The sequence below is a fragment of the Brachyhypopomus gauderio genome, chromosome 17, assembly GCF_052324685.1.
Source record: "Brachyhypopomus gauderio isolate BG-103 chromosome 17, BGAUD_0.2, whole genome shotgun sequence".
Lineage (NCBI taxonomy): Eukaryota > Metazoa > Chordata > Actinopteri > Gymnotiformes > Hypopomidae > Brachyhypopomus > Brachyhypopomus gauderio.
Genome location: NC_135227.1, coordinates 16,986,396 through 17,009,979, shown reverse-complemented (window position 1 = coordinate 17,009,979; position 23,584 = coordinate 16,986,396). Strand labels below are relative to the sequence as shown.

Here is a 23,584-nt window from a genome sequence, read left to right as displayed (position 1 = left end):
CTCAATATTTTCCTGAAGCTTGGGCTTGCTAAATGCCACATGGCAAAACCACTCAATAACACAGGGGAGTCTTTACGTCCTAGACAGGTGCACCATAAATCACATCTCAGCTCTAGGCCAGGCACTCAAGAACCAAGCAAGAGCAATTCGTTCTCACTGCAGCGTGAACTCCAACCATTACAAGGGCAAGATGTCTAAAGTTCTCCTAAATGGTCACTTTTATAGAATATAATACGGCATATAAATCCAGCTACATCTGATAAATGTTGGCTGATTCCACGGGGAGTGATTCAGACTTTATTTAAAGCCACATCTTAAATATAGAAACTCTAAAATAAAACATTAGAGACAAACCAACCTCAAACTCATTGTGCATTTGTACCTCACATTACAGACTGGTAATTCAGTATGCTTAATAAACATTATAAAGAGGTCCAAGCTGAGGGATTGAGAAGCCTTATTTCTGTTCTGAGTGGAGTGAAACTAGAAACTGTGGCAGGCTTGTGTAGCAAACTTGACTGCAGCAGCTCTGCTATTTTGTGGCTGGGTTTGTGTGTGTGTGTGTGTGTGTGTGTGTGTGTGTGTATGTGTGTGTGTGTGTGTGTGTGTGTGTGTGTGCTGGGAATACACAACATCAGTGCAGATATGATGCTGAATCTGTTCTCGATCAGAGCGGGACGGTTGTAAGCATAACAGCAACACTATCATAAGATCATGTTTACATAGAGCCCTGGACAGCAGTGACCACCCAGAAATATGCTACGACAGCAGAAGCAACACAATAAACAAACAAAACATTTTTAATTCTAATATTTTAACATTTAATGTCTGTAGAACCAAAGTTGTTCTTAGGGTGACGACTGGTAATTATCAAATAAACTTGATAAGAGATTCCAGAGCATGTTGAATGCTGGGGTTATTTATGCCTTTCACCACACTCTTCCATTGTCTCCCTGCACTAATTGCCACATTGGAATCAAATGGGAATAGCACCCATAAAGCTAGATTTCAGATTTAGTGTCTGATAGAGCAATAAGCTTTAATAACTCACAACAGGATCATTTTGAAATGGTTCTATACACCAAAAGGCTGAACAAACCCAACTGCTTCCATCTAGAACCTTTGTTAAAAACAATGTGACATTTATTCCATTCACAGTTTTCTGAGGCACAGATCACAGGGGTTTCCCTTTCTCTGTGGCACAGATATGGCTGTTGTAACAAAGAAGCCTTGGAGAATAGAAAGGACACATTGGATCCAACACTACGATGATTAGACTACAAAGTGCTTCCTGAGCACGGTTTCACATAGACGCGTGCAACGTTTGGATGCAACAAGATCTGTGCACGACAGCAGAAACTAAAGAAATATTCACCGAAAAGTCTTTGAGCCGTGTAATTTGTTATGACACATTTGAAGGATTTCATAGGATACACCTTAGTATACGAAGGTTTATGAATAGGCTGAGGAAAAATGATCTCACGATCATCTCATCTCTCTCACATTTGGCCATGTGGTGCTATACACAATAAGCTTTTATTAAAACATCACACAAAAAGTACACAGCTGATGCAGGTGAAGCCTAATTCTAACACACTGGTGTGTGGAGCATCAAATTATTTGGTACTTTTTGGAGGAGATGCTACTTCACATTTGGCGTGACTGATACTGGTACATTAGGCAGAAGGACAGGGACCATTAAGGGGCATCTGGGACAGGATTCTGGCTCTTCATGTTGAGGTATTCCAGCAGGAAGACCTCCAGGATCTTGTTGAGGTTCTGGATGGTGGCACGGTCCAGGTTCTCCTCGTTGTCTTCGAAGGTGTGCCACACAGAGGGAAACGGCATGGGAATGAGATGGAGAACCCGAACGCCTGTGGGACCAGGAAGAGGGTTCTGAGCATTGATCTAGGTCTCCAACAGCCTCATGCATGGGAACATGCTGCATCGGGACGCTCACGCTTCACATAAATGTCCACCATTCTGTCCTAAAGCTGCGTCGTGTGAAGGAGATTGCATCAGGCTGTTACCTCTGTTGAGGAAGGGCACGTGGTCATCCTGCACTGGTCCCACACGCAGGCCTGGCCAGAAGTACTGCACCTCATTTGGGTGATCCTCCAGCTGACCCAGGGCATGGAGACGCCGTTCTGCAAGCAGACAGAACAGTTACTGCACGGCCAAGTCGGTAACAACCATACGGTCTTGGAGGCAAAAAGCAGATAAGGAGATGAGTCGGGAGAAGCATCTAATCTCATGAAACAGAACAGTGTCTTCCTCACACTCAGGTCCAGTGATTGTGAAATAGTTTAATGGAGTGACATCATAGTGAAATATGAGTGGGTAGACATGCCTGAGATTAGACACCAGAAATCACAAATAGGGAGTCCTTTCTTAAACACTGAGCCTGATAACATCCTGAAATAGCTCATTACATCCTCTAAACATTTAATAATTTCATGTCATTTATTTATATTTGCAAATGCTCAGTATCCGTCTAAAGCAATTACCCTCCTCCATGATCCATACCATCTGTTTATCTGCGAAGGACAGGAGGAGGAATGACAGGGAGACAGACCCCCCTGTCCGGCTGGGGGAGGAGACAGACCCCTCTGTCCGGCTGGAGGAGGAGAGGACAGCAGGCGGAACGAGATCATTACAAAGGGGAGACTAAGCCTCACCGATGTTCTGCAACCTGGACAGCCACCTGGCAGTATTGGAGAACTGGTTACCGAAGCGAGGCATGGGACCCCCGATCAGATCCAACAGAACAAACAGATCCTGTTTTAAAAGATAGGAAAAAAGGGGGAGGAAGTGAGGATGCAGACAGAATGAAAGAAAAGGTAAGAAAAAACAGGCACCTAGTGAGATGGGGAGAAAGACAGAGCACGAGAGGAGGAGAAGAAAATCGGTGTTGCTGTGTTTCTCTCCCTGGAGACAAACTTTCAAAGTCTCCGCTTCCTGCGGGTCTTTGAGGTGAAACACGATGCCAAGTTCTGTCCGCTGTCTGCAGCACCGTCTCATGGGAAGACTTCATACCAAGGCCCAATAAAACTCCGCCAGAGTTTGTATTCCTAATAAAAGCTGCTTAGCCTTATTGCTTAAATACAAGTTAGAATCAACAAATAGATCACCAATCAGGATAGCAAGGGAGTAATTATTGAAAAGTTCAGATGTGTACAAATTCGCTTTCCACATACAGTTGTACAGTATATCTGATATTTACATGAGTAGCTAGATGTGCGGGCGAGACAAACGTACGATGCCATGCAGCTGGTTTGTGTCACTGGCTCCTGGGGGGTGAGCCGTGCTTTCCATTTTGTGGGCCAGGTGACGGGAGCCGTACAAAGAGTCTGTGGAGGACCACTGGAAGAGAGCCTCCTCTCCATCAAAGAACAGCAGCTGCAGAGTCAGGTCCGAACCCGAGTCCTGAAAAGACACAGAAGACGCACTGCCATCTAGTGGTCAATCTATAAAAATACACCGGTTTAAAATTCAAGTTGCACGTTTCTAATTTTTTTTTTTTTTAATTTTTATTTTAACCTTTATTTAACCAGAAAAACCTCATTGAGATTAAAAATCTCTTTTTCAAGAGTGTCCTGGCCAAGACAGGCAGCAGTACATTCACAATTTACAATAAAAACAATCATACATAAAAACAATAACAAGTTTTCAATACATCAGAACATAGAATCAAGACAATAAGTCAGATCAATTAATCAGTCAAAACATTTGCAACTAGAAGCATCCACCTCCAAGTTGCTCAACATCCTCTTAAAAGAGCCCAAAGAAACCAGATCTTTAAGTTTCAAGTCTTTTTGTAGCTCATTCCAAGTAAATGGAGCTGCAAACCTAAATGCTTTTTTTCCCAGTTCAGTTCTAACTTTAGGAACAGACAATAAAAAAAGATTCTGGGAGCGTAGATTGTAAGAATCAATACTCCTATGACTGATATAGGTCAGAAGGTAGGATGGGAGTAGACCTAAAATAGACTTATAAACTAAAATAGACCAATGATATTTTCTACGAGCATACAACGAAGACCATCCAACACGCGCATACAGCATACAATGATGTGTAAGAGATTTAAAATTGGTGATGAACCTCAGAGCTCCGTAATAGACAGTATCCAGAGACTGTAAGCTTTGAGAAGAGGCGTGCATATACAAAACATCACCGTAATCTAATACAGATATAAATGTAGCAGAAACCAGTCTCTTTCTAGATTCAAAAGAGAGACATGATTTTATTCGAAAGAAAAAACCTAACTTCAGTTTTAATTTTTTAACAAGTTGCTGAATCTGAGCAGTAAAAGAAAGAGAACTATCAATTAAAATGCCTAGATATTTATACGTAGGAACAAGTTCTATCTGAGTTCCTTGAGCAGTAATAATTGAAGGCAGGTTTGAAAGTTTAGATTTTGAATTAGAAAACATCATAACTTTTGTTTTATCAGCATTTAAAACCAGCTTTAAATCATAAAAATTTTGTTGTATAATGTTAAAATCAACTTGTAACTGACTGAGAGCTTGGATAGGTGTGGATGCAGAAGTATACATAACTGTGTCATCAGCATAAAAATGAAATTTTGCATTACAAATATTGTAGTTAATGTTATTAATATAAAGTATGAACAAAAGCGGCCCCAGGACTGACCCTTGTGGAACACCCTTTTGTACAGTGAGTAAGCTGGAAGTGCAGCCATCTACTTGTACACACTGTGTTCTGCCTATTAGGTAATTTTTAAACCAGCCAACTGCATGATCTGACAATCCTGCTTTAGATAATCTGTGTGCAAGGATGGAATGGTCTACAGTATCAAAAGCCTTAGACAAGTCAATAAAGAGGGCCGCACAATGCTGTTTGTTATCAATAGTATCTATAAAATCATTAAAAACATGAAGTGCTGCTGTAATTGTGGTGTGTTTTTTCCTAAAACCAGATTGAAAATCAGACAAAATACTATTCTCATTTAAAAAATCCTTTAGCTGATCACTAATAAGAGACTCAAGAACTTTAGCCAGAACAGACAACTTGGAAATAGGTCTATAATTATTTAAGATCGTGGGGTCACCTCCTTTAAGCAAAGGAGTAACCTGGGCAGATTTCCAAATAGGTGGTATGGTATTAGAGACTAAGGACAAGTTAAATATATGAGTCAAAGGTGGGGCAATAAAATCAGCTGCTAATTTTAAAAAGTAAGGCTCAAGTTTGTCCGGGCCTGCAGCTTTTGTTAAGTCTAAGAGACTGAGGGTTTTGTGAACCTCAGTAACTTTAATAAGATTAAAAGTAAAAGAATCATTTAAATGAGTCTGGTTATCAGACTTAGCAGGAAAGGAGTTATATGAAGAGTTAGATTTTGTGAGGTTAAGAGACTCAAATAAGAATCCTGAAGCAACAAAATGCTCATTAAAACAAGCAAGCATTTTGGCCTTATCCGAGATTTTTTGAGAGTCTTTAATAATGCATGGAGGCAACTCAGAACCTTTACTATTTTCTGTAATAGATTTGATGATTTTCCAGAATTTTAAAGGGTTATTTAAATTTTGAGTAGTTTGTGAAAGAAAATAATTAGCTTTAGCTTTCCTGATCTTGACAGTACATGTATTACGTAATTGCCTAAAAACTAACCAGTCAGAGTTTTGATCTGTTTTTCTGGCTTTCGTCCAGGCCAGATTACGCTGATGGAGAAGATCTGAAAGGTCTGGAGTGAACCATGCATTGTTTCTACCTTTGACTCTATACCTCCGAAATGGAGCATGTTTATTGATAATGTTAATGAAACCATCATAAAAAAATTCCCAAGCAATATCAATATCTGCAATGAGATTAATTAATTAATTTGACCGCATCCAGGAGATCTCTAAATAGTTAAATAGTTGTTGGAGCCACCATGGGTGTGTATAGCATATTAACTTAACAATTTGCTAATTGTTGCTTGTTTCTTTACATCATCTTTCTTTTGTCTTTAACTCTCCCCTCTTTCCTTGAAGTACCTGTTTCTGTACAGTCATCATCAAATAAACAATCCACTTTGCTCCAGAAAAGAAAAGCTAACATATTTACGACATTTTTCCCAAACCCAGCACCAGAGTAATAGATCTACACAGTTTGGTGCCTTATTCAGCTCCCAAAGGATATATCGTTAATAGACTAATTACGCTAACTGTGTTAACACCTGCTAAACCGTTAATACAAGCTTAGCAGCTTAGGGACACCCAACAAATGTGCTCCAACCATAGCTACCACATCTACCTTCCATATCTAAGCTCTCACTGAAGTGTTATAGGCGATCTTGGAAGTAAAATATGAGTAAAATATATTCTGCATCCACTCCTGACCTTTAGACTCTTGAGCTCAGGGTCCAGTGCTCTGGCCATCTCCAGCATCATCGAACAGGGCACAGCTGAGTCGGTGGCTCCCACAAACACCCGCCCATGCCACTGAGCGGGGTAGTACTTGGAGTCGTAGTGGCAGGCCAGCACCAGGCGCCGCTTGGCAGCAGGGTTGAGAGTGGCAATGATGTTGGTGAAAGGCATCTGGCCGTAAGGGGTATAGCCTTGGAAGTGGTCCTCAGTGACTTCCCAGCCTGCCTTCAACGAGCCCAGGACCGATTTAATATGCTGGGGGACGAGAGAACACATACAGGAGACTACATTTCAGGCAACCGCATGAGATTGATGCACGCACACACACACACACACACACACACACACACGATCGCACGCGGACCTGCTGCACCGCCTGGCTTCCGGTGGAACCTGGGTAGCGCACCACCAACATGGGCCTCAGGTCCTTCTCCCACATGCGGCCCACGTCGGTGTGGGCCAAGACGCTGGTCAGATCATCGGAGCCCAGAGTGCTGGCCTTGTGATAGAGCTGGAGGGAGAGAAGAACATACCTCAGGGCCACATGCTACAGTCTGGGCTGTTACAGATCATCAGATGTGCTCCCTGGTGATGCCTCTGTGTGCTCTTTCTCCTCATGTGAGTCATCAGTGTGAGTAGAAGCTGCAGATGCAGCACCCAGTTGTTCTAGGTACTGATTATTAGTGACATTTCCCTGGTTAAAATAGCCGGTTAAAAATAGCACTGAGAGGCCAGTACTGAAAGTACCTGCTTTCAGTACTGGTTTTCTGACCAAATTTCACTAAGTATAAATCAGATGTGACTTGTTTAATCTAAAGGGACCATGAATACAGAACCAGCAGCCATTTTCATAGCAATTAAAATGAATAGCTATTAATAGTTATTTTATAGCCTGCTTAAATTATAACTTTTAGTCCACATATTCTGAAGTACAATGAACACTGGGCTCAGCACGTAGATGACTTACGCATTTGCACTATACATAACTGTATAGAACAATATACTACAATATTGGATGTACAAGATATAGCTCACCTATCTATGCTACTATCTATGATGCATTCTGTGAACAGACACAAAGCACATTGTAAGTCGCTCTGGATAAGAGAGTCTGTTAAATGCCCTAAATGTAATCGTAAATATACCGTTTTAAAAATAGAGCTGGTGCAGTGTGGATATTTTGTGTGTATATATAAGTACATATATAAACATTTACAAATGCAAATATAAAACCAAGAAAGTGATGCCGCACATCTGAATATGATGGGGAGCAGACAAACACACTTCTTCTCGCACTCTTCCAAATAAGTAAACCTTTGTTCTTTGTCTTGTCTTTTAAATACTCACGGGCTCCACCCACTCAGTAAGTATTACCGAATAACTTCCTTTGGGTCGCGCTGACTCAGCTGGTCTCCATGTGCTTAATAACAGGCCCCCTCACTTCAGGAATTACATGTATTTAAATTATTACTGTCAGAAGCTGTTCATTCCTTTGACTGCTGTCAGGTCTCTTGAGGAATGTATGAAGCCCAAATTCAGCCTAATGAATCTTTAAACAGTCGGTTCTTATTAATTTCAATGCTGCCTTGAAACGTTGTTGTAATTCTGCTGATAAACAATACTCCTAATTTTGTGACCCACTATTCAGGCAGGATTACAATTACGGAATTACTAAGTTAGTGAATTACAAGTAGTCAGACATGAAATATGCTTGCACCACTTAACTGTGCTGTTCTGATAGAGCTCATTCCTGCTTGTAGCGGTAATTCTACGCTGCATATGCCTGGTGGGTAATTATGTGGTCTGAGCCACACAAGGCAACTTTCAACAACATTACGTGCACTGGAACTACAGCTGGAAGTTATTCACAGAAGAGATGACACACAATCTGCTAGGCTGAATGGCCTCAGATTGGGCTCCAAACATGAAGCCAACGCTTCAGACTAAGAAGAACGATTAAAATGAACCAGAAAACATCATCCTTAGTAGGATACCGTAGACGTGTGCTCCAGACAAACACATTTTTTCCTCACGGCGTTCGCTGTCGGTGACGTCAGTCTCGTTAGTCTTGTTTGGCGTTTAGGTCCGTTTAGGTTGTTTGTTTGTTTATTTATTTGTTATGATCATTTATTCTCGCTAGAATTCACCAAGCACACCACGCAAATTCAAAAATGTAAAACCGTTTCACGTAAAAGCAGACTGATCTAGCCTGCATGTTCGTCTTAAATGCTGAGACCTATATCCAGACGCAGATATAACGGAACGATAAAGTTCATTACGTAAGATTTCACAGTGTGGCAGGAGAAATCGACAGCAGAACATGCATTGCATTGCAATTTAAAGACCATGCTATAATTCATACAAATCCTCCCGGGAATTTGCGAACGCGTTAACGGGTTTTAATCCTGGTTCTATAAATATCACGATCTCTACGGGCGGATCAATGAAAAAGAGCGTGCTGCCATGGCAACAAGGCAAAGGAAGAGACTGAACTGCGTACAGCTGGTTTTGAGATGCTGTGTTCAAACCTAATAGATAAGATGCAATCTGACTACGAAAGTAAATTGGGCTCTTCCCCACAAAAATGGCTTGGATTGCAACACACTAAGCAGTAATGTCTGCTTATATACCCAGACCAAGATGATCTTATGATGATCTCATCCTGAATCACTAGTCTCAGTATGGTAAACTTTTTTTTTGTTTAAAGCAAATAATCTTATCAAGAACGAAATGGAAGGCAAAAAGAAACTCAAACAGTATAATGTATTTGGAAATAAGCGTTGATAGGTCTATTTCAGAACACAACAGCACGCTTATGAAGGAAAATCTGGTCTATAATTCGTAGGCTACATTTGTCAGGTTTTACGTTGTAACGAAAACTTACAGCTGATGGGACAACTCGTGAATCACTAATAACAAAACCGACAAAATCGAATATTTAGGCTACCGTCACTTACAAATATAAAAAATTGGATTTTGTACAATAAATATGCAAAAAAACCATCCGAACCGTTCCATTCGTCAGTCTTGATGGACAGATTGAATGTAGGCTACACGCAAAACGAAGGTAAACATCTCCGTGTACAATACAGAAGGTAAATAAATTACCTTTTCTTTTGTCCATGGAATCTGGCAATTGATGTAGTCCGTAAACAACACAAAGATGCCAAAGAAAGTGAAGAGACACATGGTCCGACTTCGCCTTGAAGCGGCTGCTTCCCTTTTTACGCACGGCGCATTCCGCACCATCTGCTCCAGACCTGGAGATCATGTGAGGGTCTTGAGGGAGGACCTGCCGCCCGGGTCACGCCGCTGCGCTTCGGTCATCTACATGGAGCCAATGGGCTCGTAAAACAAGCAAATAAACAAAACGTATTTGTCTTTGCAGTGATGGAAACAGTTTGATTTCTTTTTCATACAGCTATTTTATTAGGGGGTGGAATAAGGCGTTTGATTCCACAAAAACTCTCGAGCATTCGAACTAATGAGTTTTTTGTACGACTATTCCCGATAAACTGACTGGTTTTTATTAAGGGTTATAAAACAAAGACCAGAGATTAGCCAGGTTTTATGTTAAATAGTGGGGGAGAAGTGAAAGATTATATGTTGTAGTTTGTCCTATAATGGGCTTCCTTATGTTAGGGTTAAAATGTACTATTTCAAGACAGTGTACATGCAACGAGAAATGTTGGGGAAAATACTCATTGGGGAAAATTAGTACACTCATATATGAGTATACTCATTTTCAAAGCTGCATACACCTTTGAAATACATAATACATAATAAAACAACAGTACGTTTCAAATAAACCTTCTAAAACCGGCCCTTACTAGACTACTACAGATGATATTAGGATAAATAAATGAAACATGGAAATATGGATCAGTCATGCCCTCCACTTTACGTGTACTTTGGCCCGTGTATTGAGGATATAGCGTTTATAGTCTCTTCTTTGATTGGTTAGTGAAAGCACGTGAGCTACCGACGCGCCCCTACGTATTTGTTGACGTATGTAAAACAGGAAGTAGGATTGAACGCCTGTATGAGGACATGTGCTAGCTGACTACCTGTCTAAGTAGGGGGTTTTAATTTCGTGCTTGAGTATAAGTACAGTTTGATTCGGTTAAAATATTTCATGTTGGACATGGACGACGGTATTTCGGAGCTGAAGAAACAGCTAGTGGAAAAAGACAAGGAAATTGCTGCTTTAAAAATGAAGCTTGATCAAATCCAAGAGGTTTGCATCGCAATACTGTAATCAAACATCTCGGTTTGTTCCTGTATCTTTATCTAAACTTGCATTCCTTCTGTCTCCTTAGGCTAACTATTTACTGTCGGACTTGCAGGACAAGGTATCGACTCTGACCCCTCTGAAAAACACATCCCTAACAAACGATGACATTTTGAGATACAGTAGACAGCTTCTCTTGCCAGACCTCGGCGTTAAAGGTAATCAGATGGCTAACCAAGCTTAAAGTTTAACGCAATCAAACGTTTACCAGAACATCTTGCGTTTATATCTAAAAAAAATATACCTGTCTCGTCTACTTCCAGGTCAGATGAGCCTGTCAAACACGTCTGTTCTGGTTGTGGGATGTGGAGGGCTGGGCTGCCCACTTGCACAGTATCTTGCTGCGGCAGGTATAGGTGGGTATTGGTACACTGTTCTGTGTATCCAAGCTGTGGTTAATTTTACACTAAAGGCACTTTGTCACTTTGAACTATTCAGAGGCAGGATGTCTTGAACAAAGACAATAATATACACACACACACACACACTATATAAAATGTGTCACATTTTATGTGTCACGTGGTCACTAACCTGGCGAGCTTCCCGTGTCTCGTGTCCTTGCAGGCCGTCTGGGTCTGCTGGACTGTGACGAGGTGGAACTCTCTAATCTTCACAGACAGGTGCTGCACACGGAGCAGACGCGAGGTCTGGCCAAAGCCCTGTCTGCAGCACAGGCACTCGGCAGGTAGCCCTCAAACACCGAACGAACATGCAACATGTCTGACAGCCAAGCTTTGCTATGGCCTTCAGAGCCATGCGTGGTCTGTGTGCTGTGCGCTAACTTTAAGGTTCTGACAGGTTGAATTCTAAAGTGCAGTGTGTGCCATACCACCTCCAGCTTTCTTCAGAAAATGCTCTCCAGCTCATTGGACAGTATCCTTTCACACTGTGCTTCTGCAGATAAGTGTTACAGAGAATTTTTTACTAATGTGAACTGTTAGTACTAGGACATTAATATTTGTTCCTTAAATTTCATCAGCAGTGGCAGTGCAGTCTTCATCTCTGTGCAATACATTTTCGAGCAGTTTCTGTCTGTACCAGACAAGCACAGTACTAATGATCTCATTCTGCATTATTCAGCAACATTAAAACCATTATGTAAGGCATGTAGTTCAGCCGGCAGGTTCTTGCAGTGTGAAGGGGTTGACCTGTGTGACCTGTGTAGTGTTTGAGCTGCTGGTTACGTTTGGAGTCCTTGACTACTTGTTCTTCATGTATGACATCGTGGCGGACTGTTCCGATAACGTACCTACGCGGTACCTCGTCAATGACGCCTGTGTCCTGAGTGGCAAGCCGTTGGTGTCAGCAAGCGCCTTGCGAATGGAAGGGCAGGTGAGACCACAGGTGCACACACAGGTGCGCACGCTCACATCACGTTGCTTCAGGACCCAGGTGCGCGTGTGATGTCTGATAAAGCAGGAGTCGCTGCGTTCACGCAAGCGTCTGCATCTTGGGGTGAATGGACGCTGCTTTGCTTCTCACGTGCTTTCTTGCCCATAGCTCACCGTGTACAACCACGAAGGAGGGCCCTGTTATCGGTGCCTACACCCCCTCCCTCCACCACCCGAGACAGTCACCAACTGCTCTGATGGAGGGGTCTTGGGAGTGGGTGAGGCCCATCGCATCCCTTTTGCACAATTAAAGTGAAGCTGTAAAGCAGCCTGGTAGTAATATTTAATGTAAAAAAAAGGATTTGAATAAAAAAATATATATATTATAAATGAATTATATTATTATAGGCTTACCTGAAGATTTTAATATTTCTGCCCATTACATATTATATTTCTCTACTGAAAGGTCTTTCATTTCTATACTGGTCTTAATTTATGGATGGAAAACAGCCCTGTTGTGTGCTGTTAATATGTATGTGTATAAATAAACTGCACTTATGTAAAAGCGTTCACTTTTCTACTTGTGACAGTGTTCGCCCCAGATAATTATAGGTGCCCAGAGTATTCAAGCCAAAGTCAAAGCTCCGGCATATGCTGAGATATTTCCATTTGCTTGCAGTTCCTGGAATCATGGGTTGCCTTCAGGCCTTAGAGGTTCTGAAGATCGCCTCTGGCCAACGACGTATCCTTCACCGAATCCGCGTGACGTTAGCGTAGCTGACGGTGCTGAGTGGTTGCGCCAGGGTCCTCGGTATGTGGCAGTGTCTCTCTTTGACTGGACCGCGACAGCTTCGTTCAGGCAACACCTGCTGCTGTTCGACGGCCAGGACGGCCGCTTCCGCACCATCAAGCTGAGGGCCAGGCGGGCGGAGTGCGCCGTCTGCGGGGACACACCCACCGTCACACAGCTGCAGGACTACGAGGCCTTCTGCGGCTCCGCGGCCACGGATAAGGTGCGCCTCACGGGTCACGCAGCCATGCCTTCTGTCAGCTGCAGTGCTCGACGTGTCTCTTTCCATGTGCGGTTTGATATGACTTGGAACAGACCTGCTGCTCTGTTTAGTAAATGTCCACAAGAGGTCACTGTGACTCTTATGGGAAGCATATGTGTACGCTGTGAATGGGCAGTAGACTACTCTTTGTTCCTAAAAAATGCTTGTCTTTGTCTTTGAAAGCCAAATAAGGCACGCAGGGCCTTGTGAGAGGCATTAGAAAGTCCCTGTTCAGAAATCCACCAGAGTTTCATACAGAGCTGCTATTGTCTTCCATGCTTAAGGCTTAAATTTCTGTGTTTTGCCGGTGTTTGAAAGCCCTCCAAACGCCCACTACATCAGTAACATCCAATCGTAATTTAATTCCACTGTATATTCCACTCATTTTCAGTGTTCACCTCCTTTGTAGTGTCGAAGACTGAATCTTCTAAGTGCTGGACAGAGATTCTCTGTGCAGGTATCATCCATCATGTATCATCAGACATTGTGTTTAGCACTAGTGCTTTATTAGAGATTTTTTTCCCTCTATATTCTCTTATTACAGCACAGCTTATGTAAGCAGACACAGCCCACAGCTTTATCAGTCATTCACTTACACAGTTAAAAGATTGATCCGCCTTTTCCTACTCTAAAGATGAACTTTGTGTGGTTACCTGCAGGAGTATAAAGCCATCGTGGATGGTGGCAGCCCTCATCTTCTGCTTGACGTTCGGCCCAAAGTCGAGGTGGACATTTGCCATCTGTCAACATCAATCAGTATGCTGTCTAATGGTTTTACTTCAGTACAAACCCGGGGCAGATGTTTTTGGTTTCGCTAAATGATCATACCGTAGTATAGCTTATGCTGATAAGTAATACAGTTATCTCTCTCTCTATCTATCTGTCTGTATCTATCCATTTATCACTCTGCTGATATTTGGTTTATTTTTTGTTATGAACAGATATTCCACTTCTCAGGATAGAGGAGCGAAAAGCTGATGATGTGAACCTGCTGAAGGAGAAGATCAATGAAGTGAAGCAGCAGATGAACACGGACTCACCAGTCCCAGGTCAGTATGGTGAGGGAGGACAGTGGGCGTGGTGAGGGAGGACGGTGGGCGTGGTGAGGGAGGACGGTGGGCGTGGTGAGGGACGACGGTGGGCGTGGTGAGGGAGGACGGTGGGCGTGGTGAGGGACAACGGTGGACGTGGTGCTTTATGTCCACATGCTGCTTTGTAGAAAAAATTAATTGTGAAGGGATTTCACCATTTTATATAATGTAAAATACTAGTTGGTGTCAAGATGTCAAGCTTCTTATGACGACGTATTCCTCTAAGGAAATCACTGCTATCCCATAACCCCTCCCTGCCTTCTGTAGTCCCCGCTCAGCAGTGCCACGCCCTCCTCAGACAAGTGCACAGCCGCAAACCGCACACCTCACGCTCGACAGGTTGCTAGCGTCGAGCTACGGCCGTTACACCGTCCTATCTTGTGTGTACAGTGAGCTCTCCTTCAGTGTGCTAAACGCCAGCAGCCACCTATCACAGGGCATTGTGGCCGGCTTCTTGGGCCAAGGAGAACAAAGGAGGAGTAATCGGAGTTTCCTCAGGCCAATTAGGCCTTTGTAATGTTGCGTTGCCAGATTACTTGCTTTTCTTGGATGACCAGTGAGGATGGAGGTGACGGCGTTGCTAAGCATTCGTTTTCCAACACAGAAATAGTCTGGTCATCAGAAACAGCTGGCCTCCTGTTCCATAACCAAGTATTTGTATGCGGCGTGTTCCTATTAGAGATGAGAAGCTCTATTTGAGCTAGAGTGTTTCGATTAAGATAAGATTACTTAATACAGTTGCCTGAAATAAGGTTTGTGTTGGGTAATTACTGACATTATGAAACTATGCTACTAGCGTTTTTTGCCTCTGGCTCCCTGAGGCGCAGGAGTAAGAACTGTATCTCCACCCTTTGGCAATGCGCTTCGTGTGTGAGAGTCGGCGCGTGAGGGACGGGGACCGAGCTAACGGCACGTCTTCTTTCCCTTGTGTCCCCCTTTCCCTTTGTTAGTGTTTGTGGTGTGTAAACTTGGGAATGACTCGCAGAGGGCGGTGCAGATCCTGGAGAAGATGTGTGGGTCAGAGCTGGAGAACATCACCGTGAAGGACATCTCTGGAGGTCTGATGGCCTGGGTGGACAAAATCGATCCCTCTTTTCCTCAGTATTAACTGACATTCGTTGCTTGTACTTTGGTTTTTAAATTAAAGCAAACCTGCCAGTGTGAATTGCTGTTTGTTAGCTTTTTGATATATAATGGTGTCCCCCCCCCAAGTGTTTTTGGTCTGTGTCATAATATGAATTTAGTGCAGCATAAATCTTCAGTTAGTTGTAGCTTAATTAACCTTTAGTCTTAAATTTCACTTACAGATTTATTAATATTCTATTTATTCTTTTTATTCTATTCTTTATTAATAAAGAGTTCACCTTTCTTTTTTTAACTATCAACAGTGTCAAGTAGAGAGTAGTTATTATATTTATAAATGTTGTATAAGCTTCCCCCCCTCACAACTCCCCACTCCGGCTATGGAAATAATGTCTAACTTAAGAATAAATTTAGGCTATTGCGTATACATTTGCGTTGACATACGAGTGAAACTCGCCCGACCACAAAAATAAAAGGTACTTCTATCGTTTCCCCAGAAGAGGTCGCTAAAACGCGTGAGTCGTCTTTTCCACACAACGGAAACGGTGTACAGGATAGGCATGCGCGTGGTGCAAATGCAAGAAAAAAATCTAAAACACTCAGCATTTATGGAGCTGTAGTTGAGTCCTTTAAGGCTTGAGAGAGGCGTTTGCTTTCGCCGAACTTCAAACCCCAAGCAGCGGTTCTGTTCTTTCATCCGACATGGACGAATCGTCGCAATTGGGACGATAAGATGCGCGTGAAGTAACTACCTGGAGTACGTAAGATAAAAGTTTTCCAAAAACTATACGAGTCGGTGTTGAGCTAATATATTGGCGATTCATAGCTTTTAAAATAGATAGTCTGTTACCAAAGGAGCAGTTCTGAATCCAAAAGTCTTAGATTGTAGAAGGTTGAGGTGTTTTTTTTTTTTTTTTTGCAGGCCACTTGTTACGGAAAAGAAAACGCCTTTTCTAAATATTAAGCGTTTTCATCGTGCAGTGTGTTTGTGATGTGAGTGAATCAGTGCTCATTACTCACGCATATATTACTGTGTAGTGTTTATGAGCGAGAACAAAGCCATTGTATAACTTGTTTTGCTGGCATTCGTGGTCCTCTGCCAGCTGTGATCGAGAGTGGGAGGATCCTCTCCAGATGTGAAATGGCTGTGGTTCCAGATGTTAGTCGTAGGGAATAACCGTTACAATAAGGAAGAAGTGAATGTAATTATTAGAGTACGTGTCCTGAAATTGGTAAACAAAGGTCATTTTTATAAACGTGTTTTTATAGCAGTTTAAAATAATTATTTTTCTCCCGCCACATTTAGACGTTAAAATCCTCATGATCTAGAGTAGGAGTGGTTGCTTTGATCATGTGACGGGATTTGGTATTTTGTTACTAAAGGGTTATATTTATAACATGTTTATCGATTACAAGTGTGATTCCTTTCTTTAATAAATACTGTCGATTGGTTTCAATTTTGTCTTTCTGATAGAGCTTTGGGAAGCAGGAATGCAACCTGACCACAAAGTGAATCACAAGGATGACTGTCACCCTGTCGAGGCTCAAGCTGCTGTCCTGATTGCTGAGACATGAGCGTAACTCGTCAGTCCAGCATGTACAACGCAGAACAGCACAGGTGCTGAGGCAGGGCACTGAGCCCCTCCCCCCCTTTCAAACGCTAAATGAATTACCACACAATAGCTGTAGCTGGCGCAACTGACAAAATACCTTTATCGAGATTTTCATAGCCTATGCAAAGGACAGTCCAAGCCTGGGACAGGTGGGACACCTCTGGCGTTAGGCACAGGGATCGGATGTCCACATAAAGCACTCGTTGGCTCTGAAGCGCCGTGCTGATCACGCCACAGATTCGAAGCTCATCACCTCCAGTTTCACGCAGCGGTCATCTCAGACGCAGGAGGAGAGCCAATGTCTGCCTGCAGCAGCACGCCTCCTCCAGCCGTGACCCGAGCCTACCTCAACACCCAGCACCCACCTTCGCCCCACGTCCACCATGGGGCAGCCTGCGGCCGACTGTCCAACGGGAGCCACAGCGCTCCCAGCCCCACCTTGTCCCGCGGGTCTGTCCACTGCGTCTCCTTCCTCCTCCAGATCGGCCTGACCAGGGAAGCGGTCAGTCTGGAGCCACATGACCTGTCACTCAATGCTGTGAAGGAACTCGTCTGCTCCATCGTTGACCAAAAGGTAGAGATCTCAAAACTCACCTCCGAAGCAGCATATTTTTCTGACTGAGACCACACGTTTATTATTCAGTAGCTGCACTGGAATCTGTAGGACTCTTCTGTGCGTCACTTACAATAGACGACAACACGATCCCATCGGGCAGGGTCTGGCCAAGGTGCCAGACTGCAAGTTATATTATGCAAGATGTAACTTAAACTTCTGTATTGTAGGCATGTTGCTTTTATTAGCAGTTACGAAAGAACGATATCAAGCTCAACAGCTAGAAACACCAACAGTGTCAGTTAGGTTCAATCTGGCAGACATTTATTTTGGAAATTTGATAGCTTTGGACTTTAGGAGAGAAGACAAATTAGTTAATAAGACAAACTGGGCATAACTTTAGTGATACTAGTAAGATGTAACTCATTTGAAAACTAAATTTGTGAATGCTAGTACTGGAAAATGTACATTGGTTTGGTTATGTCCAAATGTCCAGTTTAAGTTTTTTGTGAGACTTATTTTGATTGATAAGGTTGAAGAAATCCCTGTGATGACTCCCACCACACCAGAGCAGCAGGGTCCTATATATTGCCTGTCTCACTTGAATGCTATCCAAATGGCAAAGATAACAGTGAGTCATAGTTTGGCATTACCCATTTTTTGTAGCGTTTGTCATGCTAGTGTTAAATGTAAGTCTTCTGTGAGCTTTCTGTTATACATCTGATTTTACCAATGAAACATCTCAGAACACCTGCTTGTATACGTCTACCTCAAGCAAAGCCACATCAGAATGTCCATCTAATGGTCAGAATGGGCCAGTGCGTTGTGTGATCCTGCGCGCTAACCCGCTAACCTGCGAGCTATTTCACCATTTTACCACCACATCCCTCTCACCAGCCCCTCCAAAAGGCACCATTGTTCGTCCAGAGAACAGTCTGGTGGTCGTGTGCTGACGTGAGCTGTTAGCAGCTCTCCTGCTCCGAGATAAGATGTGAGCTGCAGTAATCTGCTATACGCGAGCAAGCCGGCGGCGTGACTCGATGCCTGACTTTGCGTGCTCCGCCAACACATTTCTGGTCAAGCTCACATTCCTTCGGGCTGGTGTAATAGTGTGGTTCTTTATGGGGGCCGTTGATGTGGACTGGCTAGTTAACTGAAGCCTTACTTAAATGGACAGGACAGAACTGATGGTTTTTAGATGTCGGCTTTTGCCAAGAAGGCAAGAGTTTCATCCAGAGGCAGGAGGCAGCCTCCCTTTGCTGTTTTGAAATTGTATTTATTTATTTATTTTCAATTGGTTAGAGGAAACATTTGCCCCTGGCGTAATGTCATGGTGTGGTGCCAGATTTCTGCGTTCGTCTATCAGTCTGTCCATGGTGTATCGCGTGCAGTTTTAAGGGTCAGCTTGTATCATCTTTTCAAAAATTGGCTATTTTACAAAGAGACTCAAAGAGAGTCATCCACTGTAAATGGTTCGTGATTGGGGGGTTGATATACAACAGTGCAGCGGTCCCGTTTGGGACACAAGCGTGCGAAGGGGAGTGAGGGTTTGCGGCCCAAGACTGCACGGCCCAAGACTGCACTATCGTGAGCTGTACTGGATCCCTTTCGCCCTTTTCCCCGAAGACCCAAGGGATGAGCTGAAAACCCCATCTGCTGAGAGCCAGCCCGGCAGAATCATATGGGTTTGATATCAGTGGAAAATATGACTGTTACTTCTCCCATCATCCTGGCCTTCTTTACACATGCAAGTGTACACTCATGTGCGCGCGCGCACACACACACGCACGGACACACACGCACGGACACGCTTTCTGCTCAACGCTTGCCCAGTTAACAGGCGCAGACAAGGAGAGTGTTTTATATTCTGATAGCTCATAAGATGTGCCTTTGGTGTGAGTTCTGCTTCTGGCAGACAGCCAGAAAAAGTAAACGATTCACCAGCACATTTCAGACCATTTCATTCATCCTCACATATTACAGATGTACTTTGTGACCTGTGCTGTTCAGCAAATTCATATTTTCTGGCCCGCAAAAGATGTGATTGCTGGCTTGATTGCCCGATTAGTTGTTCCACTATTATGATTTGTTTCAGCTACTACATTTGTGAACCAGATGTTTATTAATGACATGGGAATTAGTAGGAATGAGCTAGGAACGAGCTAGCTGTGTTCGTGTTTCGACTGATCCAGGACACACGTAAGGCAACTGTGGTTAAGGGAACCTAGGCTGGTGACCACAACGATGCTGATTTGAAGCATTAGTGGATTAGGCTTAGGTAGCAGAAGTCAGCTCAATCTTTCCCATATGCTGTTGTGTCGCCGAGCAATGTAGCAAGGGCAAGTATTTTGGTAATAATATTCATTGTTATTAGTAATATTTATAATATTTTAAGAATAGTAATTGGTATGCAGAGCACTGTTTCAAACAAATTCACAACCAGAAGGAAGAAAATGGGAGCCTTTTGATTTGAAATGAGAAGGTTTAGAGAGCTTCCTGGTGGCAGGGCTTTGATCTGAGCAGGCCCTGACCACAGCGTCTCAGCGGTATCGTGTGTGAGCTCCTGGATGAACTTTCACTTTTGAGTTTATAGATTCAGATGAGCTGCACTCACTGCGATGGAAGGGCAGTTTGTGAACACACCGGGCACTCCTGCCCCACGGCGCCGGCACGGAGGGTTGGAGGAAGAGGCCAATAACAAAATGCTGGATGTGTCCACCTGGGCCTGCAGGGCTGCTTCTGGATACAGGTGACCCACAGTGGGGAAGAGGCCTGCTGTTCTGTAGGAAAATTAAATCCCTGCAGTCTGCCAGGCGGCATAAAAACCAGCCGTTTCCACCGAAATTGGAGAACTCCGACCTCCTGAAGGGAACAGGCGGATGCGTGGAGTGCCAGGTGGCTTTCCGGATCTGTGCGGCACGGCCCTTTGGGCCTGATGCAGGGGCCTGAGGCAACACGCGTGCGATTGGGAAGCACTTCCTGTTTTGAGGTCACCCCAGCTTTGCTGCCACAGAAGGAGGTGCTCTCAGGACAAAAGTTCACCACAGCAGCAGTTGACACGTGAGGAGCATTCTTGGCATTTCCAAGGGTCTGACGTTTGAGGAGGTCCTATCAAAATCAGACGTCTGGAACCTGGAAAACTGGCTTAGCATTTTACTAGCTTCGTCCTTGCAAAAGACACAGGGTAATATAGGAGGTTCTGGACAGATCGGAGATAGGTGCAAATGAGAGAGAATCGTTGCACAGTCTGCTGTATTTCAGTGTAAAATTGGTTTGTGGGGAATGTACTTTGGCCCTGTACGTAACAACCCCCTCCTCCCCCCCTCTGTCAGAGGGGATGATAAAGCTAGCTGAGAGGAAGAAATTTTGCAGCTTTTTTGGCAAACACGTTGGAAAAACGCATAAACTTTTCATATTCTCTCAGAAGGCACTTTTATGAACACTGAACCTTAAAACCTAACCTTGGAATACTGGAGAAGCTGGAAACACTGTACAGTAGGATGGACAGGCAGCTCTTCCTATAGCTTAGCGCAACATCCGTCATTATTTGGACAAGGCCACGGTATTCGTAAACGTTCTCGAACATATCACGGCTCTGCACTTTCACAATATTAAAGTAGTATGTGCCAGAATAGGTGGATGACTGCAGAGTTAATCTGAGTGTATAGAGAGATTTTCATTTTCCTATCGCCCCTTTAATAATATTCCACCCTTTGCACATCATCTTTGTTTTTGAATGGAAGTGTGGGGGCTACAGCCACAGCTGTCTAAGGTACCCCCCCCCCCCCCCAACAGAAGCATGGAGCTCCCCAATTCGCCGTCTGCCGCTATAACGTGGAATGTTTAAGCAGCATTTAATAGTTTCAAATATTTCCGGCTATTTGGATTTCCATGGAAAATGCTATCTGATTGATCTGGCTGACAGGAAAAGGGAGGAGATCTGCCTTCTGTTTTCTGAGAGGAACTTTATCATTGCTCTCCCGTAGGTTCACTGAGAGGGTAGTTGTCAACATTAAAAATGTTACCGGGGTAACAAAGAGCTGGACGCAGGATCCAAACCATCAGTGGAGAAAGAAAGCGCATGAAAACTGGAGTTTGCTGTGATTCTACTGGCCAAAACCAACTGTGAAATGAACAGGAAATAAGGCCCCCCAGCCCCACCCAGAAGCTCATATAGTGAACCTCTGCTTACTCCTATGGAAGAGAGCGTTTCTCTGTTGTCCATCCAGCGTGACATACTGTTACTAAAACATTTACTTTCACAGCTCCTATAATGAAATGCGACAGCGTGGGTTTATGGAAGCATCCAAATTACAGTCAGTGGCAAAGTTAGACTTCACACGCCTTATTACTGAGGTATTGTTTACTTGTTTAATTCGGTATTAAGCTAATTCAAATGTGCGAGGCAGGTGAGCGTTGCTCTGTTTCACACACTAGGTGTGCGTAGGGGCGGGGCTTCTCGTCAGACTGGCTCTGATCAGCTCTGAGGCTGCTGTCTGTGAGAGTTGGGCAGAAAGGGGAAGTCCTCTCTCCCAAAGAGCTTAATCTTCACCATCTGTACTCTCACTTTGGCCCCTCTGCCCAAGTGCACGGCGGCGCGCTCTGAGAAAACACACTCCCCGCTGCGTGACTCATCACAAACGCCAGCAGCAGCGAAGGGACGTGTGTGTGTGTGGAGGTGTGTGTGTGTGTATGGTAAGAATCAGTGCCTGCACCACAACCACGTGGATGTCGGTTTCCTTGGCAGCATGTGTGGGAGATGGGTGTATGGATGGAGGGAGTTTTTTTCCGGCTCTGCGTTGAAATTGCCGATGGAGGTTGCCCTGAAGCGTGGCTGTTTTAGTGATGACTTGCAGAAATAAAGATTATAATTTTTAAAAATTTTGTTCTGATTTTAGATACGATTTAGAGATTGAGGTTTTTTTTGTGGTGGCTCGAACGTTTTGTTGGAGAGTATGAGGTTTTGTTCCATCCAAGTTGACTTCATTGATTGAGCAAAATATTCTTTATACTGAGGTCACCATCACCATCAACTGAACTACCTGCAGCCTAAAGTTCAATTCAGCCACATCAACCATTACAGTGTTTTTGTTTAAAAAATGCTGGAATTTCTCAAAGCCTATATGCACATAACTGCTAATTTTATACATTAATTTTCAGTCCATCAGATTGTCACACAATAACTGTGTAGCTTGAGCTATTGCTGATGGACACCGAGCTTGCCAAGTTCCAAGGGGGGGGGGGGGGGGGGGTTGCTGGAGTCCAGGCGAGGTCAACTGTTCTCAGCTTGTGTGCGAAACCCGTAGGCCTCCAGCTCTGATGGATAGCTCTGGGGCCTTGGTTTAACGGATCATCAGACTTCTGCAGCCGTATCTGTGCTGAACCACAAGAGTCCAGGGAATGGACGTCCTGGTCCTGGGAAGGAGGAGGAAGAAGACGACCAAGAAGAAAAGGCTGGGGGAGAAGAAGCGTGCATTGTCTGCTGTCCAGCCCGAGGCCGTGGCTGGACCTCACTGAGGTTCCTTGGGCTTGACGGAGGAGCATTGCTCATGTGTCCCATCATAAGTAATGTTTGCTGACAGGATGGAATGTAGGGTCAGAGTGTAATGCTCCGCGGTACTCTCGACGCTAGCATAAACGAACCCAAATGTGTTACGGCGCTGCTGCGATGAGCTGCCCTTCGGCACCACCGTGTGTAGGTAGGAGCTGTGAACGCTAGCACACCACGGTCATGTGGAAATGACGCTGGACAGGAGAAGCCTCCTTCACCCCAGGGTTCACTCGGCAACTTGCTGGCGGGCTTGTAAGAGGTCTATCCAACCCGAGCCTCTCCGGCAGATACGCAAGCTGTACAAAAAAAAATAAAAAATAGAGATGTGCTCCATAACACGTGTTGAAAGCACACGCAGATGCTCGGACCAGGTTTAGACACCTTGACAGTGTGAAACGAGCAAGTGGACGCCGTGAGCTTGTCCTTGGTTCCTTTTGTCAGGTCCGTTTTTACAATCTGCGGCCGTATGACACAAGCTCTCCCAGCAGAACAAATGCCCAGATGTCACCGAGACCCAACAATGGAGCCACTGTTAGCACTCGAAAATGGAGAGATTTCCTCCCATTATGTTAATAGCAGCAGGTTATTACAATGAAAACCATATGGAGGCCTTTCACAGTCTCCCGAACAGGGTGGCTAATGCTATCGATTGCC

General features: G+C 43.9%; 3 protein-coding genes across 4 annotated transcripts in view; 2 read left to right on the top strand and 1 right to left on the bottom strand.

The window, feature by feature from the left end:
• Positions 1 to 556: 556 nt before the first annotated feature.
• qpct (glutaminyl-peptide cyclotransferase) lies at positions 557 to 9,665 on the bottom strand. Its single transcript, XM_076979218.1, has 7 exons — positions 9,474 to 9,665; positions 6,730 to 6,876; positions 6,339 to 6,620; positions 3,259 to 3,426; positions 2,679 to 2,778; positions 2,031 to 2,147; positions 557 to 1,874 (listed from the first exon to the last, which is right to left on the bottom strand). The coding sequence occupies exons 1-7, from the start codon at positions 9,612 to 9,614 to the stop codon at positions 1,699 to 1,701; spliced, it is 1,131 nt and encodes a 376-aa protein (XP_076835333.1). The 5' UTR covers positions 9,615 to 9,665; the 3' UTR covers positions 557 to 1,698.
• A 699-nt stretch (positions 9,666 to 10,364) lies between these two features.
• Positions 10,365 to 15,295, top strand: mocs3 (molybdenum cofactor synthesis 3). 2 transcript variants are annotated; one of them, XM_076979216.1, is made up of 13 exons: positions 10,365 to 10,602; positions 10,712 to 10,814; positions 10,920 to 11,012; positions 11,221 to 11,341; positions 11,455 to 11,533; positions 11,875 to 11,988; positions 12,157 to 12,265; positions 12,667 to 12,729; positions 12,837 to 13,000; positions 13,449 to 13,496; positions 13,699 to 13,795; positions 13,981 to 14,088; positions 15,081 to 15,295. In XM_076979216.1, the coding sequence occupies exons 1-13, from the start codon at positions 10,501 to 10,503 to the stop codon at positions 15,236 to 15,238; spliced, it is 1,359 nt and encodes a 452-aa protein (XP_076835331.1). In that variant the 5' UTR covers positions 10,365 to 10,500; the 3' UTR covers positions 15,239 to 15,295. The 2 variants fall into 2 exon arrangements, with proteins under 2 accessions (XP_076835331.1, XP_076835330.1); XM_076979215.1 differs by having other exon boundaries at positions 10,367 to 10,602; positions 10,685 to 10,814.
• A 247-nt stretch (positions 15,296 to 15,542) lies between these two features.
• prkd3 (protein kinase D3) overlaps positions 15,543 to 23,584 on the top strand; it is a 30,587-nt gene continuing 22,545 nt past the window's right edge. The window contains exons 1-2 of the mRNA XM_076979213.1: positions 15,543 to 15,970; positions 16,688 to 17,400. Of these exons, the coding sequence (XP_076835328.1) occupies positions 17,125 to 17,400 (276 nt within the window). The 5' untranslated portion in view covers positions 15,543 to 15,970; positions 16,688 to 17,124. The remainder of the gene's footprint in view (positions 15,971 to 16,687; positions 17,401 to 23,584) is intronic.

Bases quoted from the DNA above. Each gene is read 5' to 3' on its own strand.
- mocs3 (XM_076979215.1), top strand. From the start codon at position 10,501: ATGTTGGACATGGACGACGGTATTTCGGAGCTGAAGAAACAGCTAGTG. The intron at 12,730-12,836 runs GTATCCTTCACC...GGACCGCGACAG, and splicing joins GATCGCCTCTGGCCAACGAC to CTTCGTTCAGGCAACACCTG. The intron at 14,089-15,080 runs GTCAGTATGGTG...TCCCTTTGTTAG, and splicing joins CACGGACTCACCAGTCCCAG to TGTTTGTGGTGTGTAAACTT.
- qpct (XM_076979218.1), bottom strand. From the start codon at position 9,614: ATGGTGCGGAATGCGCCGTGCGTAAAAAGGGAAGCAGCCGCTTCAAGG. The intron at 3,427-6,338 runs GTCAGGAGTGGA...GTGTCTTTTCAG, and splicing joins CTGAGCTCAAGAGTCTAAAG to GACTCGGGTTCGGACCTGAC. The intron at 1,875-2,030 runs GTAACAGCCTGA...CTGGTCCCACAG, and splicing joins CGTGCCCTTCCTCAACAGAG to GCGTTCGGGTTCTCCATCTC.